A 23,053-nucleotide genomic window follows, 5' to 3' on the forward strand; every position below is an offset into this window, starting at 1 on the left:
TAAGAAGTGAGAGCCCCAGCGAGGAGGGCGGAAAAGGAGCGGTTCAGTTCCGGAGGCGGCCACCGCCGCCGCCATCTGTCACCTCACCTCCGGCACCGGCAGCGGGTTGCTAGTACCCCGTCCGCGTCCTCGGCGGAGCCCGCTCCTCATTCTGTCACCTCTCGGCTCCGTTCTCGTCCTCGCCTTCTTTCCGGAATGGATCTGGTCGGAGTGTCTTCACCTGAGCCCGGGCCCGCGGCAGCCTGGGGACCCAGTAAGGTGAGCGGTGGTCGCGGCACCCGCGGGATGCTGGTCTCCGAAGCCGGAGAGGCGCCCCGGCAAGCCGTGGGTACCGCCCCGGGTGGTCGGGACTCTGGTTGGGCCTGTGCTTGCCGTCTCCATTTGTCGCCTGCCGTGAGCAGACCGCCCCGCACCTAGTGAGTCGGCCCTACCCCGAGAAAGCTGGCAGAAAATTGCTTTAGGAAGGTGTTGCCTTCAGACGGCTACGGTTATCCCAGTTCGGTAATTTCTTGTTTCTAAAATGGTGAAGATAAAAACGTACGTGCGCCTTCCCGTTCCAACTACAGAAGGCAGTAATACTGTAAAATGATTATGAATTTTCATGATGTGCCATAGGCTTGGCTTCCCCGTACTGCTCGAATGGCAAACTTAGGTTCTTTTTTGTTCACGTCTGATTTTGGTCATCGGTTGGGAAGATCCTGAGTGTGTCATTGCTTAGAATGGAAAGAATGCAGTCAATTGCTGAAAACAGTAGGCTTCATTTTAGGTTTGTATGCCTCAGCTGTAAGATCCTGAAGGGGGTCCAGCGTTTTAAACCCCGGGAGAGTAATTAATTCACATAGTAATATTATTGGAGCATACTTTTTACAGAAAAGGAATAATTAATTAATAAGAGTTTTTTTGTTTTTGGTTTTGGTGTGTGTGTGTGTGTGTGTGTGTGTGAGACAGGATTTCCCTGTGTAGACCTGACTGTCCTGGAAAACTCGGCTAAAGGCTGGCCTTGAACTCACAGAGATTCGCCTGAGGGCTGGGATTGAAGGCAGGCGTGGGTCACCACCGCCAGGCTCAACTGTTAAGTTTTTAAAAAGTTGATTTTACAAGTTTATAAACCTGCAGGAAGAGTCAAATATTCTGTTGGTAAATGTGCTTACATCTTGATGTCATTTTCCCCATTTGTGTGTGAGACTCTGAGCTTGGATAAGGTCAAGATTAACAGACATAACAAGACAAAATTAGACAGACCACAAAAATACAGGCCAGATTCTTTCAATTTCTCCAGTTAAACACCCACAGAGGTTGTAGGAAAAGTTCAATGAAAACATTGTGCTCTGAGAAATGTTTCACTTCCTAAATAATTAATACCGGATAAATGATGCCCATCATCTTCTTATCTAAGTGTATATCTAAGTATAAAATCCCATTTTCATCATTTCTCAAAAATTATGTTCCTGGAATTTTTTGGTAGTTTGTTGGTTAGACCGACTACCAAAACCAGGCCTATCTCATCACTTAACCATTTCCTTTTCTAATCAGTGGAGAACCGAGTGAGGAGTGAGTGCCTAAGGAGTAAGAGACTTGAGAATATTATTGTTTTATCTGTTTGCCTATTCGGCTGTTCTGGAACATGCTCTTGTAGATCAGGTTGGGCTTGAACTCTGCCTACCTCTACCTCCCAAATTCTGAAATTAAAAGCATAGGCCACTGCGACCCAGCTTTGTTTTACATTTTTAAAAAATCACTACTGTTTGCTACTTTTTTTTTTTTTTTTTTGTTTTTGTTTTTTGTTTTTTGTTTTTTGTTTTTTGTTTTTTTTTTTTTTTTTTGGAGACAGGTTTTTCTCTGTAGCTTTGGAGCCAGTCCTGGAACTCACTTTATAGATCAGGCTGGTCTCAAACTCACAGAGATCCTATCTGCCTCTGCCTCCCGAGTGCTGGCATTAAAGGTGTGCGCCACCACTGCCCGACTCAAGAGAATAATTTAAAAGGTGAAAGATTTTGACTCACGGTTTCAGAGACTGTGGTTACTTGGCTGTGTCATGACTTGGCATGTCATGGAAGTCAGTGCTGTTGTTCCTGTAGTGGCCAAGTGACCAGGAAAGAGAACAGAAAGAACCCTTATGGTCTACTTGTCTCTGGAAGAATCCTCACAGACACCCAGAGGAGAGAATCTAGGCATTTCTTAATCTGATTATATTGACAGTCACAATTGACCTCAGATGTACCCGGAAATGAAAAGGGGCAGGAGGTGGTTACTACTTACTGTTCGTCATTGTCCCGTTGTGATGAGAATCACGACCGGGAGATACAGTCGTCTGCTTTTGGAGCCTGGACTTTGGAACTGTCAGACTAAGAATTTCACATGCATTGTGAGGGCCAACGGAAGCCACGTTCTACACATTACAGAGAACTTCAGTCAACCTTCAGAAAGTCTCTGTTCTTTCCTGGTGGTCCTTCTATAAGGAGGGACCAGCTAGCTCTACAATGGCTGGTGTCAGTGTGTGCGAGGGGCCATGTGCACCTCTCTGTTTCAGGCTGAGTGCAGACCAAACTTGCTCTGGTTCCCTCGGGCATGAAATAGTTGTCATTTGGGCTGGAGAGATGGCTCAGAGGTTAAGAACACTGACTGCTCTTCCAGAGATGGCAGGCAAGGATATTTGCCGCATCACCGTGGTTAGATAGTTCTGTGGCTGATAGAGATGTCACTGTTAATCCTGAAGTCGACTTTTAAGGGATGAATTCACTTTATTTATACCAAGAAAGATAGTGAAAGCAACAAAAAGTTTAGCTAAGGAAATATAACTAGTAAAATCTAAGACATGGAATTGTAGGAAGTGGAATCGAGACAAGGAGTAGATGATGAGTAAGATGTTTTAGGAAAATATGAAATAAATCTAGAATCTGTGTTTTAAGAAAGCAGTGAAAGTGGTGTCTTTGAGGGAGAATCCCAAGGAATACTACTCTTTTGTGATCATACTTTGACAAGCCTGAATCTCAGACCCTGAAGTTTAGAAATACAGTTTTTGTGTCATGTTCTTGGTTTGTTTTAGCGTACTCAGACATCTTAAGGAAGATTGGCACTTTTTAAAATAGACATGTTCTCATGCTTAAATTGGAATTAGGCATAACTTCTGAGTGGGATTTGAATTGTATTAGTTGGTAAAATTAATTATTTTTTTCTTTCTGAGATGGCCTTGCTCTGTAGCTCCAATCCCACAGCAGTCCCTTTCCGTCTGCTCCTCAGCACTGGGGTTACAGGGTTGCACCATATGGCTGATGGTGTGTCTATCCCCATATGAAAATCTACTAGGGAAGCTAAATCATAAGCAGAAAGGTGTTTGAGAACTCCTTGCCTGGTGGGCAATGCAGTGTAATAGCCTGGTACTTTCTAACCTTGAGAGCATGCCTGCCAAACAGGCTGGATGCGTCTGTTTAAGTTTACTGCTACCCTCCATAGGATTTGCACTGGGGCCTGACCATATGGCTCAGTGAGTAAAGGCACCTGCTGCCACCCTGACAGTCTGGTTTCAGTCCAGTTCCTGGGACTCACATGGTAGAAGGAAAGAATCAACTCCACAAGTTGTCCTTTGACCTCACTTGCATTGTGGCTTAGATACGTAAGAGTAAATAAGTGAAAATGTAACTTTAAAAAAAACAGATTTGTGCTGAGAGATGCTTTCTTTAAAGGTGGTTTTTGTAAATATCTAATTACTTGTTTTGGTCATTTTAATTAGTTTAATTCTCAAAAGATAACCTCATTTTCGAGTTTTTAAATCATTATCATAAAGTTTTGTCCCTTTTGTTAAATAGTGCCCGTGGGCTACCCCTCAAAACACAGCGTCCTGTCCGCTGACCGAGGTGATGAGTGAAGAGTTGGCCAAAGAGCTGCAGCTGGAAGAAGAAGCGGCTGCTTTCCCCGAAGTTGTGTACGTGACACTCAGCACCTGCTTTAACAAAGCTTTAGACTTTAGCTTCTGACTGAGAACTGCCCTTACAAATGAGTAAGAGTGCATCCAGAAAGCAGTGCAGAAGAAAATACTGAATTTCATTCCTGATCCTCAGTACGGATTGAGTAGCCACTCAGAAAGTGTCAGGTCTTAGAGCATTTCAGAGCAGGAATACTTAACTGAGTCTATCATTCCAAAATCTGAAAAATTCAAAACCATAAGTACTTTTCATCCCAAGCAATTCAGATGAAGAGATTCTGAGTCTGCATTATCTTAGACAGACCACTCTTTCTTTAGGTTTTGTTCCTGTTACTGCAACAGTTGAGTACTGAGGGATAGTTTTCTAGTGTTATTTGTCTCTTCATTAGTTTTTTCTCTACTTTGATTAGACCACAGATAAAAAGCATTCTGGGTCTCAGTATGGGTTTCCCACAGACCCTTAGGTCTCTCCCGTCTCTCTCACCTCGCTGGGGCTCCCTCAGAGTTGCCATGGGTCTGAAGCTAGCCAGGTGAACAGGAGCTGGGAAGTGGTCTGGGAGATTCTCACCCTTCTTCAGTGCGATGTCAGCATTGCAAAGACGCTTTCTACTCTGATAGTCAGTAGCTGTTAGCACAGCACACCGGCTCAGCTTCTATCACCTTATTTTCAATAGTGTTGCCGAAGGACCATTCATTTCTGGAGAAAACGTTGACACTTCCAGTGACCTAATGCTGGCTCAGATGCTACAGATGGAATTTGACAGAGAATATGACGCTCAGCTTAGGCGTGAAGAAAAAAAGTTCAATGGTGACAGCAAAGGTACCTTATTGTTACGTTTCCATTGGGTGGTAGGAGATGCTCATACACACTTCCAAATAAACAGTCAACTGTTTTTACCTTTTAAGTTTCCATTTCGTTTGAAAACTATCGAAAAGTGCATCCTTTTGAAGACAGTGACAGCTCTGAAGACGAGGTTGACTGGCAGGATACTCGTGATGATCCCTACAGACCAGGTGCTTTTTGTTTCTGGGGTACAGTTGGGAAGGGTAGAGAAGATTAAGTGTCCCCATGAACTTGTGTAGATATATGTTTAGATTTGAATCTCATTTGATAATTCACTTTATTAGATTCAAGTGTCTCTCCAGTGCTGAATGTAAGACTTTACTCTTTGCTGTTTTTATATTTTTGGCTTTTCTTTTTTTATATTTCTGTCTTTAGCAAAGCCAATTCCTACTCCAAAAAAGGGCTTTATTGGAAAAGGAAAAGACATCACCACTAAGCATGATGAAGTAGTATGTGGGAGAAAGAACACAGCAAGAATGGAAAATGTAAGTTAGAGAAAGTATTATCTCTCAATCAAGAGTTTAAATATATTTTAAAAACAGCATTCTAGTCCAGGTCTGGTGGGGCACACCTTTAATCCCAGCACTTGGGAGGCAAAGATGGTGGTCTACATAGTGAGTTGCAGGCCAGCCAGAGATACTTTGTGAGACCTTGTCTTAAAACACAAAAGCAAACAAACCAACAGTATTCTGCATAGAGTATAGTAAATTTCTAAGTTTATTTTATTTATTTCATATGGGCCTCACACCATAGTCGGCTGGCCTCAGACTCATGATCCCCTTGCCACCTCTGTGCTGGTCATCACATCAGATGCAGAGATGCTTTAGAGGATTGCATAATTCTGAAAACTCCGTCACTGAAAGTACAGAGACTGTGAGGATAGTTTCAAAAACCAATTGAGTTACAAGATTCTAGAATTTAGAGGTAAAGCTGAGCACAGTGGCTTATGCTGTAAGCTAACCTTGGGAGGGAGAAAGGAGGGTAAGGGACTCAAGGTCATCCTTGGCTACACGAGTCCCTGTCTTTCAAGAGAGAATGAATGAATGAATTCTTAGTCCTTAGTACATTATTTTTTACAAAATTGTATTTTGTAAATGCTTTTCATCTGTGGTCTAATCAAAGCAGAGAAAAAAACTAATGAAGAGACAAACAACACTAGAATACAGAACACAGCAGTGGTGAGGGGACGAGAACTATAAGGAAGATGTGTGTACTTTGTAGACTTTGTGACTTTGGTACTGGTGCTCGGCTTCAGTGCCTTGTGCCTGCTGAGCAAGCCACTGAACTCCACTCCCACCCAGCACCATGCTTTTGGAACTACCTTTCTAAAGCTAAAAATAATATTTTTTATTTAAAAAAAATATGTTTCTGAGGGGCTGGGGAGATGACGCAGTGGTTAAGAGCACTTGTTCTTCCAGAGGACCCAAGTTTGATTCTTAGCACCCACATCAGGTGGCTCACAACCACCTATAAACTCCAGCTCCAGGAGAGCTGATGCCTCTGGCCTCTGTGGACATTCACATGTGCTTACATACCTACTCATGATTAAGAATAAATCTTAAAACTAAAAAGCTTGGGGGATGGAGAGAGAGAGAGCTCAGCAGTTAAGAGTACTCCTGCAAAGGACTGGATTTATTTCCCAGGACCCACCTGGTGGCTCGCAACCATCCTTAATTCTAGTTCTAGATGATCTGATGTTCTTTTTTGGCTTCCATGGGCCTCAGGCATGCACGCAGTGCACATATAAATATGCAGGCAAAACAAGCACCCACGGACAGTTTTTTAAGTTGTGTTTCTGTTTTATTTGTGTCTGTAGTGAGGTGTGTGTATATGAGGGAGGGAGAGAGGCCAGAAGAGGGTGCCAGGTCTGGAGCTGGAGTTACAGATTGTTTTGAACCTGTTGACATGGGTGCTGGCGACTGACTCAGGTCCTCTGGAAGAACAACAAGGGTTCTTAACTGGGGAGCCACTTCTCCAGTCCCAAATAAGTAAATAAATCTTTTTAAAAAGCATTCTCTTTCATAAATTCTGTGGTCAGTAAGAAATACGCAGACCTTAGTGTACACGTTTATTAAGGAAATACCTTATCAGTATGGCTGTGTTGTATCTTGTCTGGAATGTTCTGTGGCCCTGGAACAGTGTTCTGTTCAGCAGCACTTTGTGATGACAGAAGGTTGCTTGTCTCTGTCTTTGCTACTAAGCACTTAGTGCAACTAAGGAACTGAATTTAATTAACTCAAATTTAAGTGTCCATGGGTTGGCTAGCAGCTGCCTACGTGTGCTGTGCGGCTCTGCAGTCATCACCAAGGCGATTGGTGTAGTTTGCTGTAGCAACTTAGTCTTCAAAAATAATTATGGAATTATATTTCTTTGGTAAGGTCAGTGTATGCTTTATAATATAACATTGGTCATTGGCTTAAAAACAAGGTACAAAGCAAATGCTGAGAGTCGTTCACTTTAGCTCTCTGCATAGAGTATGCCTTCCTTTGGTGTTGCTCCTCTTTGTGTCAGGGAGCTATGTCCCCTGTGGTGCCTGTGGGTCCTGTTTCGGCATGAAGTCATGTGCCGAGTGGGAAATCTACAAGACTGACCTCACACTGCTGTTTTCAGCACCATTCCTGTATAAAAATATTGAATTGCTAATTTTCTGTCTTTGTCAGTTTGCACCTGGCTTTCAGGTAGGGGATGGAATTGGAATGGATTTAAAACTATCCAACCACGTTTTCAATGCTTTGAAACAACATGCCTACTCGGAAGAGCGCCGGAGTGCCCGTGTCCACGAGAAGAAGGAACATTCTACCGCTGTAAGCATTCTTAGCACTCCGTCACTTTGGGGAAACTCATGTTAGAAACTACTGTTTGTGGGGGAAAAGAACAAAACAAAGCTTCATGATCTGCCCTTCCCTCCCTGCCCTCCCCCACTCTCCTGAAATCGGCTTTTCAAATCAATCCTACTCAAGTGACTTTGCTTTTTGGCATTATTTTACTTAACATAATAGTTAATCAGTTATTCCAAACCCACATGATGTTTCCAGTTTCTAGAAGTCCTGCTGCCAGGCACCTAGGATTTGGCATAGGAGGTGAAGTCACTCTTCCTGTATGACCCTCACATGGAAGCAGTGCCCAGAACAGCACCATAGCTCAGCCTCCAGGAGTGATGCCATCTGTAGTGGGCTCACCTTCTAGTGCACCCCAGGAGCCAGGTGTGGTGGCCCAGGTGGTGTGGTTCGGGGAACTGTTAGACACATCCTGGGCCGCGCTGTTACCAGAGGCTTCCTTCAGTGGAAGTAGTAATATTAAGCTTCAAGCCCTGACATCACTTACCACGTCCCTTGAGGAACCTGTGCAGCTTAGCAGAGGCAGTTGGTGGCCCTTGATTTCCTATGCTTCCACAAGTTTCAGAATGTGTCCAGGACCTGTATGAGGTTAACCCTGCTAGTGTTTAGTAAAATGGGGAGGCAGCTCAGGCCTGCCAGCGACTAGGCTGGTCAAGGAGTTCAAATTGCAAGGAGTTCAAATTGAACCGAGGTGGCTCATGTCTATAATCTCAGCACTTTGTATCTGGAGACTAACACAGGAGTATTGATTGTCATGTGTTTGAGGCTATCCTGGGCTTCACAGTGATTTCCTGGCCAGCCTAGATTAGTGAGGCCTTGTGAGAGAGAGAGAGAGAGAGAGAGAGAGAGAGAGAGAGAGAGGAGAGAGAGAGAGAGAAAGTTATATTAGTTCTCTGAGCTGATGCCCTTGAAGAAATGCTTGAAAATCAGTTATGAAAGTATAATGTGTAAACTGAGTTAAACCTTAATAATAGGTTTTAGTAATACTTTTTTTTTTTCCCGAGACAGGGTTTTTCTGTGTAGCCCTAGCTGTCCTGGAATTCACTCTGTAGACCAGGCTGGCCTTGAACTCACAGAGATCTGCCTGCCTCTGCCTCCCAAGTGCTGAGATTAAAGGCATGTGGTGCTATTATTTTTTTAACTAATAATTGTATTGCTTCAGAATGCCATGTCTATATAGAAGTTCATGGAAATGATAGAGAATTTGCAGTTGAGCACATGGTTATATGGCTTCCTTAAGCCATCTGAGTGATAGCATTCGTGAGTTAATTGGAATAGTTTTTTTTCCCCTAAAAGATTATGTTATTTAGGGTATATACTGTGTATTTAGTTGAATGCTCTGGATATTTAAAGATCTGTTTTATTTTATGTGTATCGGTGTTTTGTCTGCATGTGTATCTTTGTACTATGTAGGTGCCTGGTGCCATTGGATCCCCTGGGACTGCAGTTACAGACAGTTGTGAATTTACATGTAGTTGCTGAGAATTGAACTGAGATCCTCTAGAAGAGCAGCCAGTGCTCTTAACTGCTGAGGCATCTCTCCAGCCCAAACGTTTCAGAATTGGTTTTTCCTTTTTTTTTTTTTTCTAAACAAGGTTTCTCTGTGTAACAGCCCTGGCTGTCTTGGAACTCACTTTGTAGACCAGGTTGGCCTTGAACTCACAGAGATCCACCTGCCTCTGCCTCTGCTTCATGAGTGCTGGAGTAAAAGGCATGCACCACCATCAACCAGCATGTTCCAGATTTTTAAAAAAAATTTTGCCAGGACTGATGAGATGGCTCAGCAATTAATAGTACTAGCTGCTCCTCCAGAGGTCCTAGGTTCAATTCCCAGCAACTACATGGTGGCTTAGAACTATCTATAATAGGATCTGATGTCTTCTTCCGACTTGCAGGTATATATGCAGAGTACTCACCTATAAAATATAAATAATTAAAAATTAGCAAAAATAATAATGATTTAAAAAAAAACCATGCAGTGGTGGCACATGCCTTTAATCCCAGCACTCAGGAGGCAAAGGTAGGTGAATCTCTGTGAGTTCAAGGCCAGCCTGGTCTACAGAGCAAGTTTCAGGACAGCCAGGGCTACACAGAGAAACCTGGGCTCAAAACAAAAAAAAAGTTTTGCCTATTACATGGATACTTGTAACTACTTGGACTTAATAGGTTCTAATGTTTTACATTAGTGAAGATAATATGTATTTTGGAAATAACAAAATTACTCTAATCTTTTGTATTAATGAAGACAATGTGTACTCTCTCAAAAGTGAATTTACTAAACCCTTAAAAAAGCTGTGCGAGGGCTGGAGATGGCTCAGTGGTCGTAAGGACACATATTGTTCTTGCAGAGGCTCGGGGTTTGACTGCCAGTGCCCACATCGGGCAGCTCACAACTGCTTGCTTGTAACTCCAGCTCCAAGGGATGGCTATTATTATTATTATTAATAGTAACAACAAAACAAAAATTTAAATATAATTAAAAATGATACTACCGAGAGAACTACTTAAAGTAAGTTAGTAAAATAAAATTTTAATTAAACCAGTGTTTAGGTTTGATGTGTTTTAACTTCCAGTTTATTTTTAAGGACAGAATGCGAAACTAATAGCCAAAGAGCCCTTCTTCAAGGCTCAGGAGGTAGGGGACTACATAGGGTATACAGGGCAGGATGTCACAAGTTTGATACTGGATCAGGACTGGAAGGGAGTAGCTGTTGTCTCACAGCCTCAAAATACTCCAGAGGGGTTGTATGAGTTCTACCTTTACAAAGCTAGAAAAGGGACCTGGGTGGGGTGGGGTCTGGGGAGGAGCACACTGACATAGTAAGAAGGAGACAGCAGGTAAATTGATCCCCTCGCTCCTCTAGCCCCTTCTCATGCTCTGTTTCTGAAGGGGAGCTGTGGGGATGGGGACAAAATTAGAGGTTACCAGGGCTCAGGGGGAACATTCTAATGGGCAGGAGTGTGTCTTGTGGCTCCTGAATTTGATATCAAACATTCCTGGAGCCACAGTGCCACCCAGGACCCATCACTGTCTCTGTACCTTGTCTACATTAGCATCCTTCCTGGGAAGAAAGAGGAAGAATGAATGAGTATAAATGCATGGTGCAGGACTCCAGGGTTGCTTTTCCTTGAGAGACTCCTTTCCCGCAGCGGGGAGACAGCTAGGAAGCCGGGAGTGCTGTCTATGAGAAGGAGGTGAAGCCGCTCTGCTGGGGGGGGGGGCTCGTCCTGCTGCATCAGAGCACCCCCTGCTCTGCGCACTGAGCTTACAGTGAACTGGAGGAGGACAGTGTGGAGGCACAACAGATGCGTATTCATCTCCAGATGCTCTCAGAGCAGGCGGGGTGGGCCTGGCCAGGGAGTCACTTACACACAGTCTTTGCCTTATGTCCACATTCAAACACTCCATCCATCTCATGAGCGCTGTGCTCTGCCATCTTGGGTTTTGTCCTTCATTGGCTTCTGACCTTTGAAAATGGGTTACCATGGCACTGCTGTCAGCACATAACATCCCTTTGGAGCTATTCCTCAAGAATCTCTGACCCCTGAAATACACGAAGGAGGGAGAGTGAGAAGTCTCTAGAAAATGAAACCCTCAATAAAGAAGAAGACTGTCACTCTCCAACGTCCGAATCTCCTAAACCTGATCAGCTTCTAAAGGTGATGCCAGCCCCTCCACCAAAGGAGAATGCGTGCGGGAAGCTAAGCTCCAACCCTCCTGCTCGATCTCAGCTCAGACAGAGCAGCTGTCCCTACAAATGGTGGAGGGAAAGTAGCTCCAACTCAGCCCTCTGCAGACGGACCATCGAGGGAAGATGGAAATAAAGTAGGTGGGGTGAGTATCCTAAGAGGCCAAACTGGGAGCTCCAGCCGCGGTCCTGGGATGGAGGGAGCAGAGACCACTGGAAGGAGTTGAACCAGTAAGAAGGCCTGAGGAGAGCCCGGCCTCTAGGTTCAGCTCTGCAAGCAAGTATGCTGCTCTCTGTGGATGGTGACGACCACACTGAGTAGATCTCCACACGCTGTGCTTTCTTCTAGTCTCCACCCGGAACACTCAAGGGCAAATCAAACCTCTATCCAGACAAGAAAAAAAAACCATCTCCTGGAGACCTTTCTTAACTTTTTTTAATGAAATGAAATTGTTTCACACGCTGCTGCAGCCTTTTAAAGTACTGAAGTAACTGGAGAATCACCATCGTAGCCCTAGAGATGTGGCTCCTGCTTTTGAATGGGGAGGTTGTAATGTGTTCTACCTGTGTGGCTAGTGCCTGGGGCTCCATTCAGCAGGACTGCAGTGACAGACACAGTGGCATCAGTTAGGCAGTGGAGAAAGGCACAAGGAAGAGTGAGATTTCTACCTTTTAGCTCGTACCCTGTGATGGCACCTATGAATTCCCATCGTCTGAGTAAATTCCCCATCCTTGGAAAGGCTAAAAAAAAAAGAAGAAGAATCTCTGACCCCTAAGGTTGTCTGCCACAGAAACAGTGACTCTATGGTCCAGACTTGTGACTGTCACCAAACTCAACTCTTTAGCCTCATGGCGCTGGAGCTGAAATCCAGGGGCTTCTGAGGAAAGAACTGTATTGTGATCATGCTCTTTTAAGAACCTGATTTCATGTACCCTTTAAAAAGGGAATCTTTTATGACGATCATTTTCATTTACTGTACTTTATCTCTTACAGGAAAAAGCAGTTGATCCTAAGACACGCTTACTGATGTATAAAATGGTCAACTCTGGATTGCTGGAGACAATCACTGGCTGTATAAGTACTGGAAAAGAATCTGTTGTCTTTCATGCCTATGGAGGGAGGTAAATGAACAAACACCGTTCTCCTCAGGACTGACAGATTATGTATAATCCATTAGGTATTGGTAGACTGTATATTTCTAGACTGCATTATACCTTTAAAGTTTTATTTTTATTTATGTATATGCATCCCACTGACTGTAATAGGCCAGGAGGCATGGATTCCCTGGAGCTGGTGTTGAAGGTGGTTGTGAGCCGCTTCCTCTGGAACTGGACGCATAGCAAGTGCTCTTGACCTGAACCATCTCTCCATCCCCACACCATGCTATGTTAAGTAACATTACTGGAATATATAGGAAAATCCTTGAACTTAAGTGTATTTTACAGCTATACCCTTAAGCTAAATTCCTAATGAAATTGCTGTGGAAACGCTGTATGCCCTGTTTTCCCTTTTTTTGTGAAATGGTTACTAGAAGACTCTACTGAATGGAGAGCTGGGTTTGTTCCATTTCAAATCCTGGGCCGGCTAGTGTGTCAAGTAATGTTGGATTTCATGGTTTTTCCTTGTTTTGTTTTTTTTTTTTCATATATGAAAATTTTGATTAAAAGTTAAACAGTATATTTTCTTGGGCTGGAGAGTTGGCTCAGGATAAAGTGCTTGCTGTGCAAGTGTGCAGACTGGAGTCGCCTGTGTTCCTGTGGTAGGATGGGGTGCAGACAGGAGAACCCCCCAGAGCTCGCCTGTACTCCTGTGGTAGGATGGGGTGCAGACAGGAGAGCCCCCCAGAGCTCGCCTGTGCTCCTGTGGTAGGATGGGATGCAGACAGGAGAACCCCCCAGAGCTCGCATATGCTCCTGTGGTAGGATGGGGTGCAGACAGAAGAACCCGGGAGCTCACCTGTGCTCATGGGGTGCAGACAGGAGGACCCCCAGAGCTCGCCTGTGCTCCTGTGGTAGGATGGGGTGCAGACAGGAGGACCCTGGAAAAGGCTAGTTGAAGTACATAGCACACCGTCTCCAGCTGCTTCTCTATAGAGATTACTATATGTGTATTAGTCAGGCTTCTTTAAAGAAGCAGAAATGATAGAATTATACACATACACATATGTATATATTTTAAAGAGAGATGATTTATTAGAGTTCCTCACAAGCTCTGGTCTGTTAGTGGAACAATGGCTGTTTCCCGACGGAAAGGCCAAGCACCTGGTAGTTGTTGGGCCCAGGAGACTGATGTCTCTGCTGTCTCGATCTGGCGCTGGAGTCCCTGGGAATCCCAGAGAGCAGTTGCTCTTCAGTCTGCGTTGGAATCATGAAGTGGGTTCTGACACCAAGGAAGGGATGCGTCAGCAGCAGGGGATGAACTCGCCAGGAGTGAGGGCAAGCAGGCCTTCCTTGTCCTTTCTGTGGGCTGCCACCAGGAGTGTGGTTCAGATTTGGGGTGGGTCGTTCTCTTTAAATGGTCTGATCAAGAAAATCCCTCGCAGGTGCTCCCAGCTGCTTGGGTTTCGGTTGATGACCAATATAGTGAAGTTGACAACCAAGATTGGTCACCACTGTGTGTGTCCTCAGCTCTAGAAAGACAGCAGTTGTCCTGGGATGGGTGGGGAGGGAGGGAGTCAGCCACAGACTTGGAGTAAAGGCTTCTGTCTATAGTTGTATTACATAATTTCCATTTTGTGCTAATCAACAGATGTATACTTTTACCTGACAGTAAATGTTAGAAGTACAGGAATAGCATGGTCTAAACACAGTAGATGTGGTTAAGAAGGGTCTTAAGCTGGGCAAACGAAGCCAGACAGGGCACACATAGGTAGTCCCAGCTTCTTAGGAATTTAGAATGCACTTCAGCAACAGCAAGACCTTATTCTAGAGAGAGAAGGAGCTGGCCATGTTGGTACATACCCTAATCACAGACAGGATTTCAAGGACCAGGTAGAGAAAGGTGAAAGTCCTCCATAGAGGAGATGGCCATGGATTTGACAAGGCACAGGAAGAGAAGAGCTTGCTAAAGGACTCTGACGTTTTGAGGCTGAATGGAGAAGTAACTGTGAGAGTGTAGTACAGAAAGAAGTTGCTGGTTAATTTGATTCCAGTCTCTGGAAGCATTTCTTTTCTCTTCCGGCTTAGCATACCTGCAGGCATTTAGAAGTAAATGATACTATAATTCCATCCATCTCCTTCCTTTCCAATTAGCTCTGGAGAGTCAAACATCTTGAGTCAGCCCCAGCCTCTGCCTCTCTTGCGCCTCCTGAACTCTGGTCACTTGATCTTCATGAAGTGTGTTGTTGAGAGTACCAGTGCTCAGAAGCCTTCATGATTCCTGCTGACTTGGGAGAAATGTCTAAGCTCTTTGCAACTTGCCTGCCTCTTGCCTGAAAGAAGGAATTATTTGTAAAAGACTGCTCTAAGTGTTAATTTTGCTGAGTTTTGCTACCAAAGCACCCAAGGTCATAATAGTTTGTTTTAGGAAGAATATTTCCTCATTATTTGTCAAGCTTGATTCTATAGTGATGAAATACAGAACATTATATTATAGATTGATGAAAAGTGTCTGGCAGTTCATTTGAAAGTATGTTTTATTAAAAGGAACAAAATCGGGGCTGGAGAGATGGCTCAGAGGTTAAGAACACTGGCTGTTCTTCCAGAGGTCCTGAGTTCAATTCCCAGCAACCACATAAAGGCTCATAACCATCTGTAATGAGGTCTGGTGCCCTTTTCTGGCATAGAGGTGTACATGCAGGAGGAACATTGTATACGTAATAAATAAATCTTTAAAAAAAGAAAAAGAAATAAAATCAGCTAGGAGCAACAGTGTCTGTCTGAGGTTCCAGAGCCCAATGCTTTATTAAAATAAAACTTGAAGTTTTTTTGTTTTGTTTTTTTTAAAAAAAAAAAAGACAAAATAGGATGACAGTTTGAAACAAAGTAGGCATACTTGAGTGGAATGGAGTCTGAGACCGTCTTACTGTACGCCCGCCGGTAACTTGCTGGCTTTGTTCTTCTTCCTTTCAGCCTGGAGGATGACAAGGAAGGTGGTACAGCTATACCAACCGAATGTGCCATCAAGGTATTTAAAACAACCCTTAATGAGTTTAAGAATCGTGACAAGTACATTAAAGATGATTTCAGGTTTAAAGATCGCTTCAGTAAACTAAATCCACGTAAGATCATCCGCATGTGGGCAGAGAAAGAAATGCACAATCTGACAAGGTAAAGAGAGCAGCGGTGCTGCAGGTGCCCTTGGGATTCCCTTTGTGTCAGGGCTGCTACCCAGGCCAGACCCATGCTGTCTTTTGAGCTGATTTACAGAAATAACAAGGGCTGTGGCTTCCTAGTACTTCCCAAGGCTTTTGTCAGAAAGCTTCTCCATACTTTGAACCAAAATTCATATTTTGTAATGCAAAGCCATTTTCCTTCTTCATTGACACTCAAGGCAAACTAAGGTGTCATCTGCCCAGATATCCTATCATTTGTATGAAAGCTCTCTGTTGAATAGTCTCTCTGGAGACTCCCAGCACAGGCAGAGCACCTGCCACATCTGTGCCAACCTTTACACCATGCCATGCCACCTGTCAGCTTTCCTACCAGTGGGCTGTATCTTAGTGGTTTTGTGTTCCCATATCTCCTGTGTACAGTGTAGTACCAGCTCAACACAGGCCCTAGCTAGGTATTTGTTGAATTAATGGCATGTTTTCTCCTCCTGATCTTTATATTCTTAATCATTTCTTTCTATACAGAATGCAGAAAGCTGGAATTCCTTGCCCAACAGTTGTACAGCTTAAGAAGCATATTTTAGTTATGTCTTTCATCGGCCATGATCAAGTTCCAGCCCCTAAATTAAAAGAGGTGAAGCTTAGTAGTGAAGAAATGAAGGATGCCTACTATCAGACTCTCCATGTAAGTTGTGCCTTTATAGCTCCTTTGCACATTTCTTCCACCCAAGTTAGAGTGTACCTATAGTCCCAGCTATTCGGGAGGCTGAGGGACTTGAACCCGGCTGTTCAAGGCCAACCTGGGGAGCAAAGCACAAGAACCTATCTTAGTGATGGTAATAATTTTTAAAAATTATGGAATCATACTTTTGAAGCATAAGAAGGATAAACAGAATTTTATGAAGGATTGTTGACACTAAAGTTGTCTTTTAGACAGGCATGGTAGTGCTCACCTGTGCACTTGAAAAGACAGAGACAGGAGGATGGTCACAAGTTCGAGGCCAGCCTTGTCAAATAGACTATATATGAAGACATTGTCTAAGGGGTGGCACTAGAGAGATGATCAAGAGCACATGGCCCTCTTGTAGAAGACAAGGTTTTTAGCTGGGCCGTGGTGGCGCACGCCTTTAATCCCAGCACTCGGGAGGCAGAGACAGGCGGATCTCTATGAGTTCGAGGCCAGCCTGGTCTACAAGAGCTAGTTCCAGGACAGGCTCCAAAGCCACAGAGAAACACTGTCTCGAAAAACCAAAAACAAAAAAAAAAAAAGACAAGGTTTGCTTCACTGCACCAAAGTCAGGTGACTCACAACCACCTGTAGTTCTAGATCCGGAGGATCTGATGCATATACAGTGCATTCAGGAACTCACAGATACACACAAAGTAAACAGAAATAATCTTTACTAGAGCTGCCTGTAATCCTACAACTTGGGCAGTTACAGCTAAAGGATTGCAAGTTGAAGGCCATTGTTGAATAGTTTAAGAAAACTTTAAGCTATTCATGGAGCCAAAGCAAACTTCATTCTTAGAATATAAAACCATTTTTCACAGAACTTCTTCAGTCGAGTCTGACTCCCTATGACTTACGGTTCTTTAGCCGTAATGAAAAGGCCTACCTTTAATCCCAGCACTTACTTGAGAGGTGGAGGCAAGCAGATCTCTGCATTTAAGGCCAGCCTTATCTAGAGTTTCAGGACGGCCAGGGTTACGCAGAGAAACCTCATCTTGAAAAACCAAAAACAGAAAAAGAAGAGAAAGGGCCTGCAGTTCCTGTTGAGAAGTCAGGGAAGCAGATGCTATCATGATGGCGAAGTAATGATGAAAACCGAAGGTGATAGGGCGTGGTGGTAGCAGGGTGCAGGGACTGCAGTCTGAGAGCCCGTGTCGGGAGGCTTGAGTTACTTGTGTTTAGGAACAACTAGATTAAATTTGAAGCCTGCAGCTTAAGAAAATGTCCTCAGTGCTTTCATACCTCTTCTGCTGTGTTTGTGCGCCACACGGTGTCTACACGGAGCAGCTAATGTGAATATAAAATACTATCCAATAATTTATTAAGATGTGGTACAGATATCCTCAGCATTGGCTTCATCACAGCACTTCTGGTCGCCAATGCAAACAGGGAACTTTGGGGCAGGGAGTGGATTTGAAACCAGTATACTTCTGTGTAGCCCAAGACTGAATTTGCACCCCTAGTATGCCTGTAAAAAGCCAGTATTGTGTGTGCTTTAACCTAGCTCTGAGGAGAAAGCAGGAGGATCCCAGGGGCGTGCTGGCCAGCTAGTCTGGCTGACCTTGTCTCAAGAACGAAGGTGGACAGCAATAGGGGGAGACACCTGACGTGGACCTCTGGATTCACATGCATGTACATTTCCATCTCGCATGTATACATTTATGAACACAAGATACAATTAAAGAGGTTAAACCACCTTCTACTGGCAAGAGAAGAGTGAAAGAAAAGAAACCCTTTTCTGGATGTTTTGGGCAGGGGCTGGGAAAGAGATGAAGTGATGAGCTTTTGTTATAGTTTTTAGAGGTAGCAAACCAACCTTGGCAAATGGAGAGGTGGGGTCGTCATTAACCACGAGTATATGATGCTACTTAATTTAAAAGGCTGGAGCCCACATGTGCTACACACTGGGGATCCCAGCACTTGGGAGTCTAAGGCAGAGAGTTCATGAGTTTAAGACCATCCTAGGCTACACACCAATACACTGGCTCACAAACAAGAACATCTCTTCCACCATCACTAGCAGGAAATAATAAATACATTTTCACTTGAAATTGTGTATGCTCCATGCAGGTCTGGTGGGATACTTGTCCTTTTATAGAGGGAAGCGTCTTGCCTTTGTACATGGTTAGGTAATGGTGCCATTGGAATCTGAGCCTGATTCAGCTGTCACAGCAGGGAAGCAAAATGGCACACATGGATTCTGACAGTGTCCTGCTATCCCTCATTCTCCTAAACACAGCTAAAACAGCAACAGAAGGGCAGCAGCACTGGACTGTAGGAGAGAGAGGAGGCAAGTAAGGGTTTGGGTTGCAGCTATGACTCACCTGTAGAATGCGTGTATGCATCTTTGGATTCAGAGTAGTGTGACCAAAACAAAAATAAATACAAAAGGAAGGAAGAGTTTTGGTTTTTGTTGTTGTTGTTGTTTTGGTTTTTTTTTAATGTTTTTTGTTTTGTTTTGTTTTGCAAGATAGGGTTTCTCTGTATAGCCCTAGCTGTCCTGGAACTCCCTCTGTAGACCAGGCTGACCTCAAACTTACAGAGATCTGCCTGCCTCTGCCTCCTGAGTGCTGGGATTAGAGGCATCACTGTCACCTAGGAAATAGGTTTTTAACTTGTTTTTCTGGGAAGTATTTGTTGACATATACATTTTAATTAATAATTTAATTGATTTAATAGAGGAATGTTAGAACTGTGCCTTCATTTCCCTTCTCACAGTTGATGCAGCAATTATATAACGAATGTACCCTTGTGCATGCTGACCTCAGCGAGTACAACATGCTGTGGCATGCTGGAAAGGTAAGGGGCACATTTCAGTTAATTTGCAGGACATTTTCTAGTGTAAACTAGTGAGTATAAATCCATTAGTCTGTGCTTTGTGTTAACTAGGTCTGGTTAATTGACGTCAGCCAGGCTGTAGAACCAACCCATCCTCATGGCCTGGAGTTCTTATTCCGGGACTGTAGGAATGTTTCACAGGTAAGTGCAAAGCATTGCCTTCTAAAGGATGTAACAAGTTCAAATATTTTTTCTCCCAAGAAAACTATATTTGTAGAAATTGGAGGAATACCAGCTGCCTTCAGGATAAGGAGATAAAGAAGAATTTTTCAGAACTCACTTATTCATAGACTCTTGAGTCCACGACTCACATGGCCTCCATTTCTGACAGATTAAGATTTTGGTTCTGCTGCTGCTGTTTAAGGAGTAGACTTAAGGCATGTGCAATGCACAAAGCAAAGCTGGAGCAGGGCGAGCCTGCACACTTCTTCCCGGTTTTGTTCTCAGGAGGAGGACAGTCTCCTAAGTGGACAGTGTCCCCTGTCTGTTACTGTCACTTCAAGGTAGAGTGAAAACACTTTGAAATTCACTCCCTAAACACAGAGTTAGGTCCCATCTGGTTCCCATTTCTAAAGGAAAGGACTTGCTAGCAGCAGATGTAGCGAGAGAGTAACGTACTGTAGCTGACCTGTGCACCTGCTTAAACATTGTAAGTCATGGCATTTGGTGACTGCATGGCATCTGTCCACAGTCATTGTACACAGGGCACCACGTATATAACTGAAGAAGAGGTACCAGGAAGTGGAAGAGTTACTGAAGACAAACAATGTTGTGTAGAGCCTGGGCTAGTTAACCTTGAGAGAGAAACCTCAGTGGCTGCAAAATAATGAAGGAGTGTAGTGCAGCTTGTGCATGCCCACCTGTGAGAACCTTGTCAGCGTTCTGACCGTTTGCGTGTCATCACTAGTTTTTCCAGAAAGGAGGAGTAAAGGAAGCCCTCAATGAGTGGGAGCTCTTCAATGCTGTCTCTGGCTTAAACATCCTAGCCGACAACAAAGCTGACTTCTTAGCTGAGGTGAGTGGCTGGGGCACAGTTCAAGGAGCTCAGGGCTTGCCTGACACTCTTCCCCCAAACTTTGGATCTTCCTTCTCTCTACATGGTTCTTTTCAGACGTGAAATTTACCCCCTCCCCTGACACACACACACCCTAAACGCATCTTCACAGAGTTCATCAGAGTTTGGCTAAAATGGGTGCTGGCAGGCTGGGTGTGGCGCACATCTTTAATCCCAACATTCAGGAGGCAAAGGCTGAGTTCCAGGGCCGCATGGCCTAATAGTGTGTTCCATGCCAGGGGTCTAAAGAAAAAAGATGGGCAAGCACATTCCCAGCTCACTCTCACTTCTCCTGGTAGAAGAGTGAGGGCGCTGACGGGGACACCGTTGTAATATAAAGGAGTAATTCACGGACTACCTTCCCTAGCAGAATATAGTAAGCTACAAGTAGCCACATGTAGGTGTATGCCTTCATTGTAGTGCCAAAGAGGCAGGAAACCTGGTCTATATAGAGAGCTAGGCCAGTCAGGGATACATAGTGAAATGCTGTGCTTAAATAAATATATATCTCCATGTAACATTGTGTGTGTGTGTTTAACAGTATCTCATTACTCCAGCATTTTGCCCACAAAGCAGAGAGTAGTTAGAGTCTGTTCTGGAATTCCCGTGTGTGACTTGAGTTTGGCTAAGCTCTGGAGGAGCGTAACTAGGCAGGAAGTGGCAGAAAGCTCAGTCCGCTGGGGTGGACACTGCTGACTAGAAGCTTTACAGAGTGCCTAGCAAGACTGACTGGAGATTAGTTCCTGGCCTCATGAATGTATCAGCACTAACCCTGGTAAACAGGTATATTTGCACACATCACACACAGGCACAGACAGGGTGGGGAGAGGAAGAAGGGAGGTAATAGAGAGAAATTCAAGACCAGCATTAGGAATGGCCGAGTGTTAGAGAGGAAAACAGCCACTGGTTGTTTTGGTTGGGTACATACATATAAAGTCGGAACTTGATGACTGGATTTGATGTGTTGGTTCTGTAGATAGAAGCTTTGGAGAAAATGAATGAAGATCACATTCAGAAGAACGGATGGAAAGCAGCCTCGTTTCTGAAAGACGACGGAGGTCCACCTTGTTGTCTACAGAATAGCACCTGTACCCTGCTCTCCACCAACAGCAGTGATCGCCAGCTGCCATAGCCAACGAGTGGGGGTGACTTAAATACCAAAGCAGGAGCAGACAGTGCTGCTCTTGCGCTTACCACTTGTAACCCAGGTGCCAGATGTGTGGAATTTTTAACTCGGCATTGAAAGAATAAAATGTCACTACCTCTCATCTCACAAAAAGGATAATATTCTTTAACAGGTATAGATGTCTAGTTGAAGGAGTTTGGATTATACACAGCTCATGATATGAAATATCTTGATGAGAAATTTTCCACGTAGGGAGTATTTCCGAGTGTGGGGAGCTATGAGGCGTTGATGGGAGGTTTGCTGGCTGCACCATGCTCCTCACCTCTGGCTTTCTGTTGCATCTTTCCGTAAATGCTATCGTTCTAGTTCTCAACTTCTCTTCCAGGCTGTGACTGGGATTTTAAAGACCCCTTGTGGGTGGTGGAAATGGGGATTTGGCTTCAGAATGGATGGTGGAAATAGATATAAGCAATGTACCTTTTATTGGTATGTCATGAAAATGTATGGAATTCCACATTTCCATCGCATATCCAGGAAAATGACAGGTTTCTGAAACATAAGTATAGAAGGATTTTTTAACTAACTAAAATTTAACTTTTGGATTTTCATTTATGTTAAGTGTTTGGGATGTAACTCATCTACATTTTAATAAAAATGCAAAATATCTGGAAGGACAGAATATAAGAATCATATTTGATACATTTTAAGAAGGCAATGAAACAAATTTTAGTTTACAGTTTCCTAAAATTGTTCACATATTGATTGCTAGTTGTTTGCAGAGAAATAAAGCAAAGTAATGGGAGGTGTTCAGTAAGTGCAGGACAAAGCTGTGCGCAGAACAAGTCAAGTGACGAGTTCCCCAGTTCACCAAGCTGTCTGGCCTGATGTGTCCTTACTCTGGCTGGATTCTGACTGCTCTGAAAAAGCAAGCAGTAGTTTGGAAGACATGGGTTGCTCGCTCTTATTTTATTAGCCTCTTCATTACCCCAGTTCCAGGAGTCAGGGTGGATCCACTACACAGCCTAACTCTGTCTGGTTATAAAGAGTAAAACTATAAATGTAATTTATGTTTGAAAGATTTTAACATTATTTTAAAATGCCAAATCTGTTTTTTCTAGGACTATTTTGTTTCTGTTGTGCTGCTTTCAGTTGCATTGCAGTGGAGTGGGACTTTAAGTGACTCATCCCACGCTGAGATGTTTGCTACTTTGCAACAAATATTTAAATGATGATTAATTATTTATTGGCTGTACAGAAATTCCAGAGAATTCACTTGAAACAATCATTTAAAACTTGGTTTTCATTCTTGACATACTCATTTTCACACCATTGCTTGGAGTGTGCTGTGAACTTGCCTTTCCAGAAATTAAAAATGAAGAGATCATTTTAGACTTGGCTCATTGTGTGGTTTATTTCTATTCCTTATTTTAATGTCCTGGCACCAAGACAACCTTTCTGTAGCAAAGTAAGCAGTGCTGTTTTAAATACACACACATGTTGATAAAGGTTTCTGTCCTGCCCAGTCCCGCAACCATTCAGTCCCAAAGAAGTACACAGAGGTCTGTCTACATTAATTATAATCTGGGGATACTTTTTTTAAATATTTATTTATTTATTATGTATACAATATTTTGTCTGTGTCTATGCCTGCAGGCCAGAAGAGGGCACCAGACCCCATTGCAGATGGTTGTGAGCCACCATGTGGTTGCTGGGAATTGAACTCAGGACCTTTGGTAGAGCAG

General features: G+C 43.7%; 1 protein-coding gene across 1 annotated transcript; it reads left to right on the forward strand.

The window, feature by feature from the left end:
* Positions 1–47: 47 nt before the first annotated feature.
* On the forward strand, positions 48–22,700 carry Riok3 (RIO kinase 3). The gene is made up of 13 exons (XM_005355761.2): positions 48–258; positions 3,807–3,922; positions 4,597–4,742; positions 4,829–4,936; positions 5,142–5,251; positions 7,427–7,570; positions 12,287–12,414; positions 15,364–15,561; positions 16,089–16,248; positions 19,012–19,092; positions 19,183–19,272; positions 20,039–20,146; positions 21,162–22,700. The coding sequence occupies exons 1-13, from the start codon at positions 196–198 to the stop codon at positions 21,315–21,317; spliced, it is 1,608 nt and encodes a 535-aa protein (XP_005355818.1). The 5' UTR covers positions 48–195; the 3' UTR covers positions 21,318–22,700.
* Positions 22,701–23,053: the final 353 nt, after the last annotated feature.

This window comes from Microtus ochrogaster, chromosome 18 (genome assembly GCF_000317375.1).
Source record: "Microtus ochrogaster isolate Prairie Vole_2 chromosome 18, MicOch1.0, whole genome shotgun sequence".
NCBI classification, from domain to species: Eukaryota; Metazoa; Chordata; class Mammalia; order Rodentia; family Cricetidae; genus Microtus; species Microtus ochrogaster.